This window comes from Nothoprocta perdicaria, unplaced genomic scaffold (assembly GCF_003342845.1).
Source record: "Nothoprocta perdicaria isolate Ctin4 unplaced genomic scaffold, notPer1 scaffold_97, whole genome shotgun sequence".
Classification (NCBI taxonomy): Eukaryota; Metazoa; Chordata; class Aves; order Tinamiformes; family Tinamidae; genus Nothoprocta; species Nothoprocta perdicaria.
Window position 1 is genome coordinate 45,648 of NW_020456276.1, and position 12,412 is coordinate 58,059.

General features: G+C 53.7%; 1 protein-coding gene across 1 annotated transcript; it reads left to right on the forward strand.

Moving 5' to 3' along the window:
• The first annotated feature begins 1,686 nt into the window (after positions 1-1,686).
• On the forward strand, positions 1,687-10,724 carry LOC112959254 (cryptochrome-1-like). The gene is made up of 10 exons (XM_026053238.1): positions 1,687-2,099; positions 2,785-2,901; positions 4,558-4,705; positions 5,146-5,286; positions 6,022-6,192; positions 6,320-6,460; positions 7,005-7,156; positions 8,077-8,174; positions 8,760-8,870; positions 9,956-10,724. Exons 1-10 carry the CDS (start codon positions 1,687-1,689, stop codon positions 10,051-10,053), a joined length of 1,590 nt encoding a protein of 529 aa, XP_025909023.1. The 3' UTR covers positions 10,054-10,724.
• The last annotated feature ends 1,688 nt before the right edge of the window (positions 10,725-12,412 follow it).

Sequence of the window (12,412 nt, forward strand, 5' to 3'; positions counted from 1 at the left end):
GCCCGTGTCCCCCGGGAGCCCCGCACGGCACTGGCSCGTGACGTGCCTGGGTGACGTGCTGGGTGACACGTGCCGGGGGTCGCGCCGCCTGCGCAGCCCGTGTGGGGTGAGGGCAGCGCAGCTGCGCAGGGGGCTCCGCGGCCCAGGGACCCCTCCTCGCGGGGCAGCCTCGGCCGGAGCCCCCGGGCACCGTTAGAGCCTGCGGCCGCCGAGCCCCGCGTGTGACGCGCCTGGGAACGGCCGCTCTGCGGGCACATCCCGTGTTCCCGCTGGGAACGGCCGCTCTGCGGGCGCGTCCCGTGTTCCCGCTGGGAACGGCTGCTCTGCGGGCGCGTCCCGTGTTCCCCCTGGGAAGGGCCGCTCTGCGGGCGCGTCCCGTGTTCCCCCTGGGAACAGCCGCTCTGCGGGCGCATCCCATGTTCCCCCTGGGAACGGCCGCTCTGCGGGCGCATCCCCGTGTTCCCCCTGGGAAGGGCCGCTCTGCGGGTACATCCCGTGTTCCCCCTGGGAACAGCCGCTCTGCGGGCGCATCCCGTGTTCCCGCTGGGAACAGCCACTCTCCGGGCTGCTCTGGGGGAGCATGCTTCAATGTCGGGTTTAAAGAAAAACAGAATAAATCCGATCACGGAGGCGGCTGCTCTGCATCCCTATCCATCACCCCAGGGGTCCCCCCCTTGTCCGTGCGCAGGGAGCCCCCAGAGCTGCCTCCCCTGCACCCAAAGCTCCCGAGCCCCGTGTCCCCCATGGGGCCCTGGAGCCCTGTGCGTGGGGCGGCCTGGCCGACGCAGCCGGGCCCCGTCCTGCCCCACGGGGCCCGCAGCAACCGCGGGTGCCGCGCGGGGCTCTGCAGGGCCCACGCGCCAGAAGCCGCCTCGTTTTTCCGGTTCTTCCGTGCGGAGCCGGCAGGGAGGTGCCGGCGGCTCCTCCCCGTGCGCTTGGGTGCGGAGCCCAGCCGTGCCCAGGCATCCCGGGGGTGATCCCAGGGGATCTGCTCCAGTGGCCGCCTCCTGCGGCTGTTCGGGCCGGGTGAGCAGAGCAGATGCCCCATGCTGCAGCAAGGAGCAGGTTGGAGGATCCCGGTGGAGCCGGGCCGGCTCCCCGCCTCGCGCGTGGCCGCGGGGACGAAGGCGAGGGGAGCCGACTGGGAAGGGGCTCGGGAGCTGGCTGGGAAGGGGCTCGCGAGGCCGCGGTGCTGCTGGTGGCGGCTCTTTGCTCTGGCTCCATCGGCTGCTCCGAGAGCCGGGGCCTCCTGCAGGTTCCCTGAGTTCCGAGCCCCCTGCGAGGGACGGGAATGGAGGCTGGGCCTTCGCTCCGCTGGGGCTGAGGAAGGCGGCAGCTCTGCCCGTTCTCGCCGTGCAGCTCTGCCGTGGGGTGAGCAGGGCTTCGCTCCTGCAACGCAGGGGCACAAAGTGACCCCTTGGTGCCGGGCAGGGCGGACAGGACCGGCGGCACGCGGGCAGCGCCGCGGCTCCCCAGTCCCTGTGCCTGGAGGGTGTGACGGAGAGGGCAGCGTGGGCCCGTTCCTGCGTTCTGCTCTCCTGAAAGTCCATCCCAGAACAGACCTGCGCTGGGACGGCCTGGGAGCTGCTCGGAGCTCTGTTTCTAAGGATTAATCGACCTCGTTCTTTAATAGGGATTGGGAATCCTGAAAGACCCYGTTGCCCTTCTCTTTGGCCAGGTCTCAGGATGCCTCATCGCACCATCCACCTTTTCCGCAAGGGCCTGCGGCTCCACGACAACCCCACGCTGCTGGCCGCGCTGGCCTCCTCCGAGGCCCTCTACCCCGTCTACGTCCTGGACCGGCGCTTCATGGCCTCCGCGATGGCCATCGGGGCCCTGCGCTGGCATTTCCTGCTGCAGGCCCTGGAGAACCTGCGGGCGAACCTGCTGCAGCTCGGCTCCTGCTTGCTCGTCCTTCAGGGCGACTACGAGGCCGTCCTCCGGGACCACGTCAAGAAGTGGCGCATCACGCAGGTGACGCTGGACGCCGAGGTGGAGCCCTTCTACAAGGAGATGGAGGCCCGCATACGGCGCCTGGGGCAGGAGCTGGGCTTCACGGTGCTCTCCYTGGTCAGCCACAGCCTTTACGACACCCAGCGGTACGTGCTTGCCACCGAGGGCTCTCCAGGCTTAGTGTAGATTTAACAACCATCAGGACTTTTTCCCCAGAAAAAAGGCAACTGTTTTGGTCCTTCTGGATCCCCTTGCGTTGCTTTGGGGAAAACAGGGTAATCTGAGAGGAGCCTGGTGCTGCTTGCAGGGGAATTTCTTGTGTTGCTCTGCTGCAAGCACGCGCGAATAGCTTTGGTGTTAGGATGTTGGTTTGTGGTTTGGACTTGAGGAGTTTGTTGATGTTTTTCCCCCATTTTGACACTAATTCACATCAAATCCTTACRTTAGCTACTCCTTTAAGGAGAGCGAAGGGAAGGAATTCTCCTACACATTTGACAGGATTTTATATGATTTTGTGTGTATGTGTTCGTATGTTCTTTGTTTCGATCTTTCTAAACAACCTTGTTGTTTAGATGCTATTCAGACCCAAATAACTGAAGACACACATTAAGAATAATTGGAAGGTAATCACTAATAGTTCAAACAGTCTTAATACCCCAGTCCTGGAAAGTCTCTAATTCTTGTAAAGGAGCAAATCAAAATCCATGACCTCTGTATTCACGCCTACAAACGGGGGCTGCTCCAGCCTGTGCTGCTGCCTTCCTATTCCCTGACAGCTCCAGGCTCCGGCTTGGTCTATAGGATTGTGCAAAGTGATGTGGTTTTATTTAGGATTTTGGAGCTGAACGGCGGCGCGGCCCCGTTAACGTACAAGCGGTTTCTTCACGTGCTCTCTCTGCTGGGGGACCCCGAGGCGCCCGTGCGCAGCCCTGCAGCTGAAGACTTCCAGTAAGTACCGCGGAGGCGGCGGGAGCAGCGGCTCCTCTCCCTTCGGCAACAAGAGCTCTAGCTAAACGGAGCTCGGGTGCTTTCCATGCTACGCTGCGTTATTTTTTGCATTGTGGTTTATACATTTATACCTATAGGGAATATGACGCGGCTCCTTGTGCTTTAGGGCTGTTAGTTGGAGGGCAGGACCGATGAGAGGTGTTAATGTCCAGAAACTTAGGCTTTTGTGAGGCACATTTGGACCAACTTCTACGGCTACACAGGAGTTTAACAGGGATGACTGAGGGATCTTGGGCCCCTTTCTCTAGCTCCCTGGCGAATCCCAGCTCCGAGGTGGGATTCGGATGGACCGGTTATGGTTTGCTCTGTGGGGGAAGTTCGGTGGGATAATGGTGCTGTTCCCCTCCAGCCTTGTCTGCTCTCCTGCCCTCTCCGGTTTGGGAAGCAGGGACCAGGCTCATGTCTCCCAGGACTCCAAGAAGCTCCAAGTCGAGGATAGTCTATGTATATATATGTATATAGCCCTGCATGAGAAGTGGTTAATGATTGCAAGGGAGGAAGGATTGGGCTAGGACACTTGAGCAATAACATCCATCCAAGTATTGGACTAGATCAGTTTCTGGAATTTCTTGCTCTGTTTTTTTTTTCCCCCTACTGTGTTTATTCCCACATTTTTATTGGATTCTGTGTTAATTGCTGGTGAGAGCTAAGCGGTTCACGTGCTTCCTGGCAGGCCAGTGCTGCGAGGGCTGCACTGGCAGCTCCCGCTGGCGGTGCCTGCAGCAGAGCCGAGCGCAGTTTTCCCAGGTGAGCAGCAAGATTTCTCTTTGTCCTCACCTCATTTGTGCTCCTGCTGAGAAGTCAGGCTGCTGCCCACACTCCCCTGACCCCGCTTTTCTCTTCTCTCTTTTGCAGGGGGAAAACTGCGCGTGGGTGCTCTGGCAGCCTCCGGGGAGGCCGGGCCCTTGGGGCAGCCTCGGGAGCTGTGGCCGCAGAAGCGAAGCGAGGGGCCAGCGCCAGGGCACAGCGGGCAGAGCAGGAGGCCGGTGCCCGGGGCCGGCGGAGCAGCCCCGGTTAGGAAGAGCAGCGGGGATGGCGGCACAGGGGGCTGCTGGTGAAGCCTCTGCCAGCGCCACCCCTCCCCACGGACACGGGGGCTGCAGCGGGACAGGCCCTCGGAGCAGCCCCCTGTTTATGGGAGCGCTGGGCTCTCGCACACGAGGTGGCCCTTGGGGGCCGCRGGGGGAAGGTGCCCCCCAGCTCCTGCCCCACATGCTGGGCAAGAAGCCAGCGGCAGGTTGGGGCTCTGGAGGCCCAGCCTGCTCCGGCCCCCGCCGCTCCATGGCTTGTTCTGCCTCCTCCACGTTAGGCTAGGGCCCAACCTGGCGCTATGGCCTTTGGTGCCACGGGTTTTCTTCACACTTGGCCCAGGGCCAGGTGTCTCAGGTCTGCCTTGATTCCTGCTCTGCTGGAGCCATCATGGAAAGAGCTCACCGTTCCCCAAGGAAAGTTCCTGGGGTTTCTGGCTCTGCCTGTGCTCCGCTTTGCTCTGGCTGTGCTGTGACCAAGGAGATCTCAGCATATGGAGCRGACAAGGCTCTACTCCCTCTTTCAGCGCTGGTTCCCTCTCTGAAAGAAGCCTCTCTTTCCCCTTAGGAGGTGCCGGCCCCCTGACCTGTGCCTGGCCGAGTGTTACGGGGTGCCTCTCCCTGTGGATTTGAAGATCCCCACGGAGAGCCTCTCCCCCTGGAAAGGAGGGGAGACCGAAGGGCTGCAGCGCCTGGAGCAGCACTTGATGAACCAGGTCAGTCCCCATGTTGTGGGTGAAGCTGGTGGCTCCTGTTAGCGTCAAACCCCTCCTGCTCCTAATTTAATAAAGAGTAAAATATCTCCAGGGTGGTGCTGTTGTACCTGGAGAGCCGTTCCCTGTTGTGCAAACCCCCCCCCTTGCTGGGGAGCCCGGGGCTTCACCCCCAGGCTGTGGGACATGGCCTCAAAGCCGGGCTTGGAGGAGCTGAGGTGCCTGGAGATCCTYCAGAATCCTTTGGAACATTTGGAAGAAGATGGCAACCTGGCCTCAAGATTTTGTTATCCTTAAGGACAGTGTTTGTTGGAGGCCCAGGTGTTGGGACTCTTTTCCATGTGTGGCATTGAAGAAGCCAATAGCAGAGAGTTCTCCCCTGTTTTCTTGCTGAATKTGTCACCTTGCACTGCTTAAAACCTGGATTTCTGCCTTCGTTTCAGGGCTGGGTGGCCAATTTTACTAAGCCACGAACGATTCCAAACTCACTGCTTCCAAGCACCACCGGCCTGAGCCCGTACTTCAGTTTGGGCTGCCTGTCAGTCCGCACCTTTTTTTACAGGTTGTCAAACATTTACGCTCAGGTAAGCAAACATTTGCCTATGGTCAAGCAAATGCAACACTCCTAGGTGTCCGGCATGATGCGATGCTGGGATTTCACACTCAAATAATGTGAGTGTTAGACCAACACTCAATCAGAAACGCTGCCCTCCTAATGTTTGCTCACCATGTCCTACCAAATCTGTGCAGACCCTTTGTAGGTTTTCTGAAGCACCTATAATTGCATAAGGCTTTTCCTAACTAAGTTCTAGAAATATGAAAAATAGGCAACAACRCGAGCTGGAAACAGCAGGGAATCTCGGGAAAGCTGAGCTAAAATAAAAGCAGCTGAAGGTGTCAGCCTGGTGTTTACTGAGTTTCTAGATTGTGTGTTCTCATCTTAAATCTTTCAGCTGTAGCATAAGCCAACATCACATTCTGAAATCTTGATTCTTAAGAAGAAATATGTTTTGAACCAACACAAGGCTATGTGAGACGTGGCTGGGACACCTGAATTCAGCTAGCTGAGCAGTTTGCAYGTAGATAAATATATGCTTCATTTCAAAACAAGTGTGATTCTGCACTGAAAGCTGGGTTGAGAAAATGAGGAAATACTGAGGTCTAGTGGGGTACATAGGGGTACAAATACTGAGGTCTTCCCTTGCTTTTGTAAAGCCTGTGGTGTCATTATTCATCTTTATTTTATGGGCTTGGTAGGTATAAAATAAGTGGAAGTGCAACGATATGTCTGGACTGATGCTCTGATGCATCTTTTACAGTCCAAAAATCACTCTCTGCCGCCGGTGTCACTCCAAGGACAGCTTCTGTGGAGGGAGTTCTTCTACACGGTGGCATCAGCAACGCCAAACTTCACCAAGATGGTTGGGAACCCCATTTGCCTTCAGATCAACTGGTACCAGGATGCGGAGAGGCTCCACAGGTGGAAAACGGTAACGAGCTGCGGGGTCCCCGCTGCTACCCTTCGGTTTGGAGCTTTTCCTCTACCCGGGGTCCTCCCCTCGGGGAGCGGGCGAGGGAGCTTGGGGCCGGAGGGCTGATGTTTCTCTCTTTCCTCAGGCTCAGACGGGGTTTCCCTGGATYGATGCCATCATGACGCAGCTGCGCCAGGAAGGCTGGATTCACCACCTCGCTCGGCACGCTGCTGCCTGCTTCCTCACCCGGGGGGACCTCTGGATCAGCTGGGAAGAGGGCATGAAGGTTCCCATGGGCTCTTGTTTGTTTGTTTGCTCGCTGCCCCCATCCCCTTTTTCATCGTGTCGTTCTCTGTTCTGGCTGGTGGGAGGAATCCCTGCAAAAATGTGAACCTGGCAGTAGAAGTATTGTAGAATAATGATTTGTCACTGTTCCTCCCTAGCAATCTCCTGGTTGTAGAACTGTTGCTTCCAAGTTTTTTTCACTGAAATGGAAACTCTGGTGCTGGGTGCAGTGGGGAGAGGTTGTTCCCGATCCCTAAAGCCCAACGATCTTGGATGACAGAGATACCAGAGACCTGCCCTGTCCATGGCAGGCGGCAGAGCCAGACCTTTGGAATTTGGCTTCCTTGTGTCCTCCTCGACTTCCTCTTGGAGAACTGGATAGAGCTGGACAGCGTTCCCTGTGTGACAGGGGTAGCCCAGCCCAGTGCGGTGCTCAGCGCTTAGCAGCAGGCTCCATCCTTCATCTCCCAGCCCTTTTTGCCACACAAGGAGCCATTCCAGTTGTTTTCTTCTCTTTCTCTCCTCTTCCCGTCCCCAACAYGCAGGTGTTCGAAGAGCTGCTTTTAGATGCTGACTACAGCATCAACGCGGGCAACTGGATGTGGCTGTCGGCCAGCGCCTTCTTCCACCAGTACACGCGCATCTTCTGTCCCGTGCGCTTTGGGAAGCGCACGGATCCGCAGGGCCGCTACATCCGGTAGGGAGAGGATCCCGGGAGCCGGGGCCGCAGCCACGGGCCCATTAACGTGTGAGGAAGATGAGGCGAAGAGGCAGGCCTGCGGGCGCGGGGTCTTGCACCGGCCCCACTGGGGTCCAGTCACTGGGCGGCTTCTTTTCCTGGCAACTCCTGGGGGATTTTTTCACAGCTCGCCCTGCTCCAGTTGTTTCCTGGGCTTTCACTTAAAAGGAGCGTGGGTTTTATTTCCCACCCCGCTTTCAGTGAGTCACATTCACTTCTAAGCCTYGGCGGCTTTATTTTTAGAATGGAAATAACATCGGTCTCTTTGAGATGTGGCTGAACTCCACTGATAAAACAGGTTTTCTATGGAGTTACTGCGATTATCTTGTTGCGGTGAAGATACTCATTACCCTTTCTCATAATTAGTGGGTGGTTTTACTGCCTGCCTTCAATGGGAGTGGGACGTCTTGATGTCTGTCTGAGGAAATAACTCCTTTCTCCCACGTCTCCTCCCCCTCGTGCTGCATCTGGCTCTGCCTCCCGTTAAGATGAAGCCCTTGCTGACAGAGTTGGGTAGGAAATGACTCCCACTCTGTAAGAATTGGAGTTTTGTTTTTGAAATTTAAGAAACTCTAGGGCAAAATGACAGGAAAAATGTTGAAAACCAAGGGAAAAAAAATTACAGTCCAAGTTGAAACAATATTTAAATCAACTGCTTTATTCTTTGTTGGAAAGTTAACTTTTGGAAGGTAYTACCATGAGACTTCGGAACAGAAAATATTTCATTTGTGCAAAATGAACCAAAACTTTCTCATAGATAGTAGTATTGAAATGACCATTAGGAGTAAACATGACTTTGGTTTATACTCCTCTTAAGTAGATGAATACTTGTCTGCAGAGTTGTAGAAAGAAAGCACTATATTATTACTGTTTTGTAGGAAGTACCTGCCTGTACTAAAGAACTTCCCTTCCAAATACATCTACGAGCCCTGGACAGCCTCTGAAGAGGAGCAGAAGGAAGCAGGATGTATCATAGGTAACTTTGACACCACGTGAATGCTTCAGCTCCTGACAGCTCTCCAAAATAAGTATATACACGAGAGAGATAAGTATGTACCACTGGAAGCTACCTGCTTCCAGCGAGCCATCCATTTATCTTCTAAAATGGATTTATCCACCAGTCTGGCGTTGTTTACTGGAATCTGATCTCTTTTGCTCCTACTTCATGTTTTAAGACGATGGKGTCACCCCGAGTTGCTGTTTTTTTGTTGTTCTGTCTTGGACACTGGCTGTCTCTAAATAGTGTCCGAGTATCTTGTGCTTTTAGGCTTATTCTAAYGCACCTTTCAGGAGAGGGCAAGACTCTCAACCCTGTTAATGGATGGGAAACCAAGACCTAGAGCATCTAATGTAGGGATTTGTCTTCATGTCTAAATGGGAGCTAYTTGGACCTCCTGGCTTTTACAGTTCATGGAGGGAGATGGGCAGGGTGGCTCACACTGCAGAATTACCCATTTGGGTGCCTCATATTTTAGAAAAAGCTGCTTTCTTGCTCTGGTGCAAGATGAGTGAAGTGGCACCGACTCGTGCTGCRCTCACCACTGCCCGTCTGTTGCGTCAGGTCAAGATTACCCCTTCCCAATGGTGAACCACAAGGAAGTGAGCGAGCACAACCTGCTGCTGATGAAACAGGTCAGAGAGGAGCAGTGCAGAACAGCCCAGCTCACGCGAGGTAAGAGGTGCTGTCGCGCTGGGGGTTCAGCGGGCTGCAGCAGAGGCCGTCTTGGGAAAACGGATGGATTTGGGCTTGGTTTTGTCTTCTGGTTCTTGGGACTTGGTTCCAAACAAATCGTTCCCTGTTGCTCTAGTTACTATTGGAACATTTTTTCTTTGGGCCACYGAAAGGGACCAGTGTCCCTTTTCTTTTAGCTTCCCTTGTAGGATGGGAGCTCGCTTTTTCCTGCTAGAGAAACCCTTTCCCCAAAACAGACCTTCTCTGCAACACASGCCTTCTGTGGGTCTGCATGAGTGTCATTCCCAAACCCCAGTTTCGCAAGGCAAAGCTCCTTCATTCCTTCCCTTTTTACCACAATCTGCCCTGCTCCAGGACAGAAGATATTTGAGACTTCCATTGTCCACAAATGAGCGAAAAGCCTTTGAGAGAGTCAAGAACTTTGCCTTTTAACTTTAATTTCTAAATGGTTTAAGCTTATGTAGAGCAAGCCGGTAGTTACCGGATAAGCTTGAAATGTTCAGGAGCTTTGGGCTGACCAAAATTGCTTAGATATTTCCAGTTTCAGAGAGGTCTCACTTTATGGCCTGTGCTCCTGACACTGAGCTCTTGGAGCTCCTTGCCTTGGAAGAGTCTCCTGTGAGAAGTGGGAACTGCTTTTGTATTAACCAGCATGGCCACAGCACCTGCATTACAAACTCCAACATGCAGCAGCTGATGGGAGCCCCAAGTTTTTCCGCATCATTTTGCATGGCCAGATGGAGCTCCCTGTTCCTGATTTTGTGCATATTATTGTATCCTGCAGGTTGCAGAGTGGTACAGATAGAACTAGCTTATGCTGACAGTTCTCTCACCAACCCCGTGGTAAAGGGCAGTAAATGTTGCTCTCACTGCTCTTGGAGATATGGAAATGAGTCCAAAAAAATGAGAAATGAGTCACCGACTCCCAGCACTGTTGTTGCTGCCTGTAAAACAGAAAACTTTTCCCCGTGGGCTTTGTCACTTGGCCTGCTGTGTCCTTGCTGGCTGCAGCACTGAACTCAGAGAAAGTGCAAATTTGAATTCTTGTTCCCTTCTTGCCCTAGATGATGCAGATGATCCAATGGAGATGAAGATGAAGCGTAACCACTCTGAAGAAAACGTAAAGAAGGGAAAAGTGGCCAGAACCACAGAAGAAACTTAGATCCTGCCGGGGGATTATACTCTGGGAACAAAAGAATGGCAACTGGGGAGAGCCAGAGACCAGTTCAGGGAACTTAGGGAGTTCCTGAATGTTTTTGTTAGTGCAGTTATTCTGACTGAAATTGTTTCTCTCTGCACGGCATTCGTGTAGGTTAGATAAATTCAAGAGGCAACTGGTGTTGCTAGGACATGTTGCTGTAGCATCATACAGAATTCAGGTGGTGCTCCTGCAGCTGTCTAAGTAGTTTTAATGATAAATACCAGTCTTTCTGACGTGCTAGATAGATGCCAGTTCAAGAATATATGCTCGTTACTGTTCTCACGCATTAGTGGTAAAAGTAGAATTTCCCCTGTCTTGCATAGACGAGAGATTTAGGGATTTTCAGATGTGGTTCTGTAATTTCACTTAGTTTGGGCACATAGTCCCCAGTTTGGTGAGATACACAAGAGCACAGCCTGTTTTAAGGTTCTGTGTAGCTCCCATGACTTAAATAGGATTCCTCGTGTACTCTAAGGGCAGTGTTGCATAGTGTCTGGCTTTGTTAGGTCTGACGTGCAACTGTCCTTCTGGCTTGAACCATAGCATAGTTATCATTTTGATCATGTAAGTGCAAACATCTACTATTCCATTGAAATGTCTCATTGTGAAGTTTCCTCAAGAGTGGATTAGTTGATTATATTTGTTACAACCAGGGTTTTGCTGGGAAGGGTGGGTTTTTAATGGGTGTGGGRGTGCTATTTTTGCTTGTAAAAGAAATAAAAATGGTTTCTGACATGAAAAAGGTACAAAACCATTGTCACAACTAGTATCCACCTGTCCTCTTTGGAAAACTGGAAGCAGGACAACTCCAGCAGCAATCCGATGTGTCCAGAGTCCCTCGCTTTGGAAGAGTCCGTGGAGCTGGCGTAGCAGGAGCACACGGCCCCCGTGAACCAGGAGGAAGCCAAGCCGAGCACTGCGCCTCGCAGCTCATGTTCCAGCGCTCCCGATGAYCGGCGGGATCGGAGAAAAGTGCAACGGCAAAAAAAAGCAGCACTGCCTCGTGCTTTGGCAATAAATGTASAAGACGCGGGGACTGTCACCTGCATCTGAGAAGCTGGTCGTGTTCTTCCCACTGCACCAAGCGTGGAGGGAGCTCCTGAAGGCGCTGGTGTTCTTGGCGTTTTAACTTCTCTACTGCAAAGCTGGTGATTGCAAGATGACAGGAAAGAAGGGCAGATACCCAGGCCCTGAGGGGGCAAGAGGCCAAAGCAGTGTGGGCTGTTTGGGGAAGGCGACTGCTCTACCTGCTGGCATGTGCAACCTGGAAGGTTAATTGGGTTCCTTCCTGCGCCTAATGGAAGTTGCTGCATCGCTGTCTGCTCCGCTGTAGCCCAGCACAGGTGGCCACAGGCACGCAGAGCTGGTGCTTGCCTCTCATTTTAAGGCATAGTCTGCCCAGGATGGGTTAGGCTTTACCTAAAACATCACTAACCTGGAGATGTTTTTGTTGCTTAAGGTTTCACCAGGAGTCCTAAGAATTGCCTAGCAAAAGACGGAGCCGTCAGCAGTAGTTAGATGTCTCTTGGTGTCCAGTGTCGCCGCTAACTGTGTGGCCAGGGGATGGTTTCAGTGGATGTTGAGTGGTTGTGGATGTGCTTGCAGCTACAGGCGCGTTTTCCATCGGGAAGAGACTCCCGAGTGTGCAGGTGGCACCAGTTGGCTGTTAAGGAGGACAGGAGCTTCAAACCTTCTTTGGGGCTCCTGCTGCTGCAAAGCAGCTGCCCAATTTTGCTCAGACCTGCTCTTGCTTGGAAATAGGGTTCGTTATCTGCTTCGAGACAGGGGCAGCAGCAAAGTTTTGAGCAAGAGGATGCGACGGAAATTGAGCCCCAAGACAGCTCCGCTGCTGGGTAACRAGGAAGAAGCTCCTGAGAAAGAGAAAGACCAATGTCTAGATTCCGACCGCCTCTTCTCGTAGCAGAAGACTCTAAGGAAAAGTGAACTGCCCAACAGAGCTGTTGGTCGGTGCATCCTCCTTTTCTCTGCTTTTGGGCCCCTGACATGACTTGCATTGTTTGCATCTTTGCAAATCCACACGCGTTATTTGCCTGTGGAACTGGTGGGACGTTAAGCCAGCAAAATGCACCCAGCGCAATGCAGTCGTTCTAGGGATGCAGGTTTCTGGTATCTAGGCCTTGGAGACGAGCGCCTGCATCTTGGCCGTGCCCTCTAATGCGGGACGTAGCGGGAGCTCAGCTTAGAGGTGTGTGAAACTCCTGCAGACTAATGCTGAGTTTTGTCATTCCCGCCCCTCCCTTGGCTCCCTCACTCCTTTCCAATATGCAAAAAAAAAGGCTCTGTGCTTCCAGGATATATT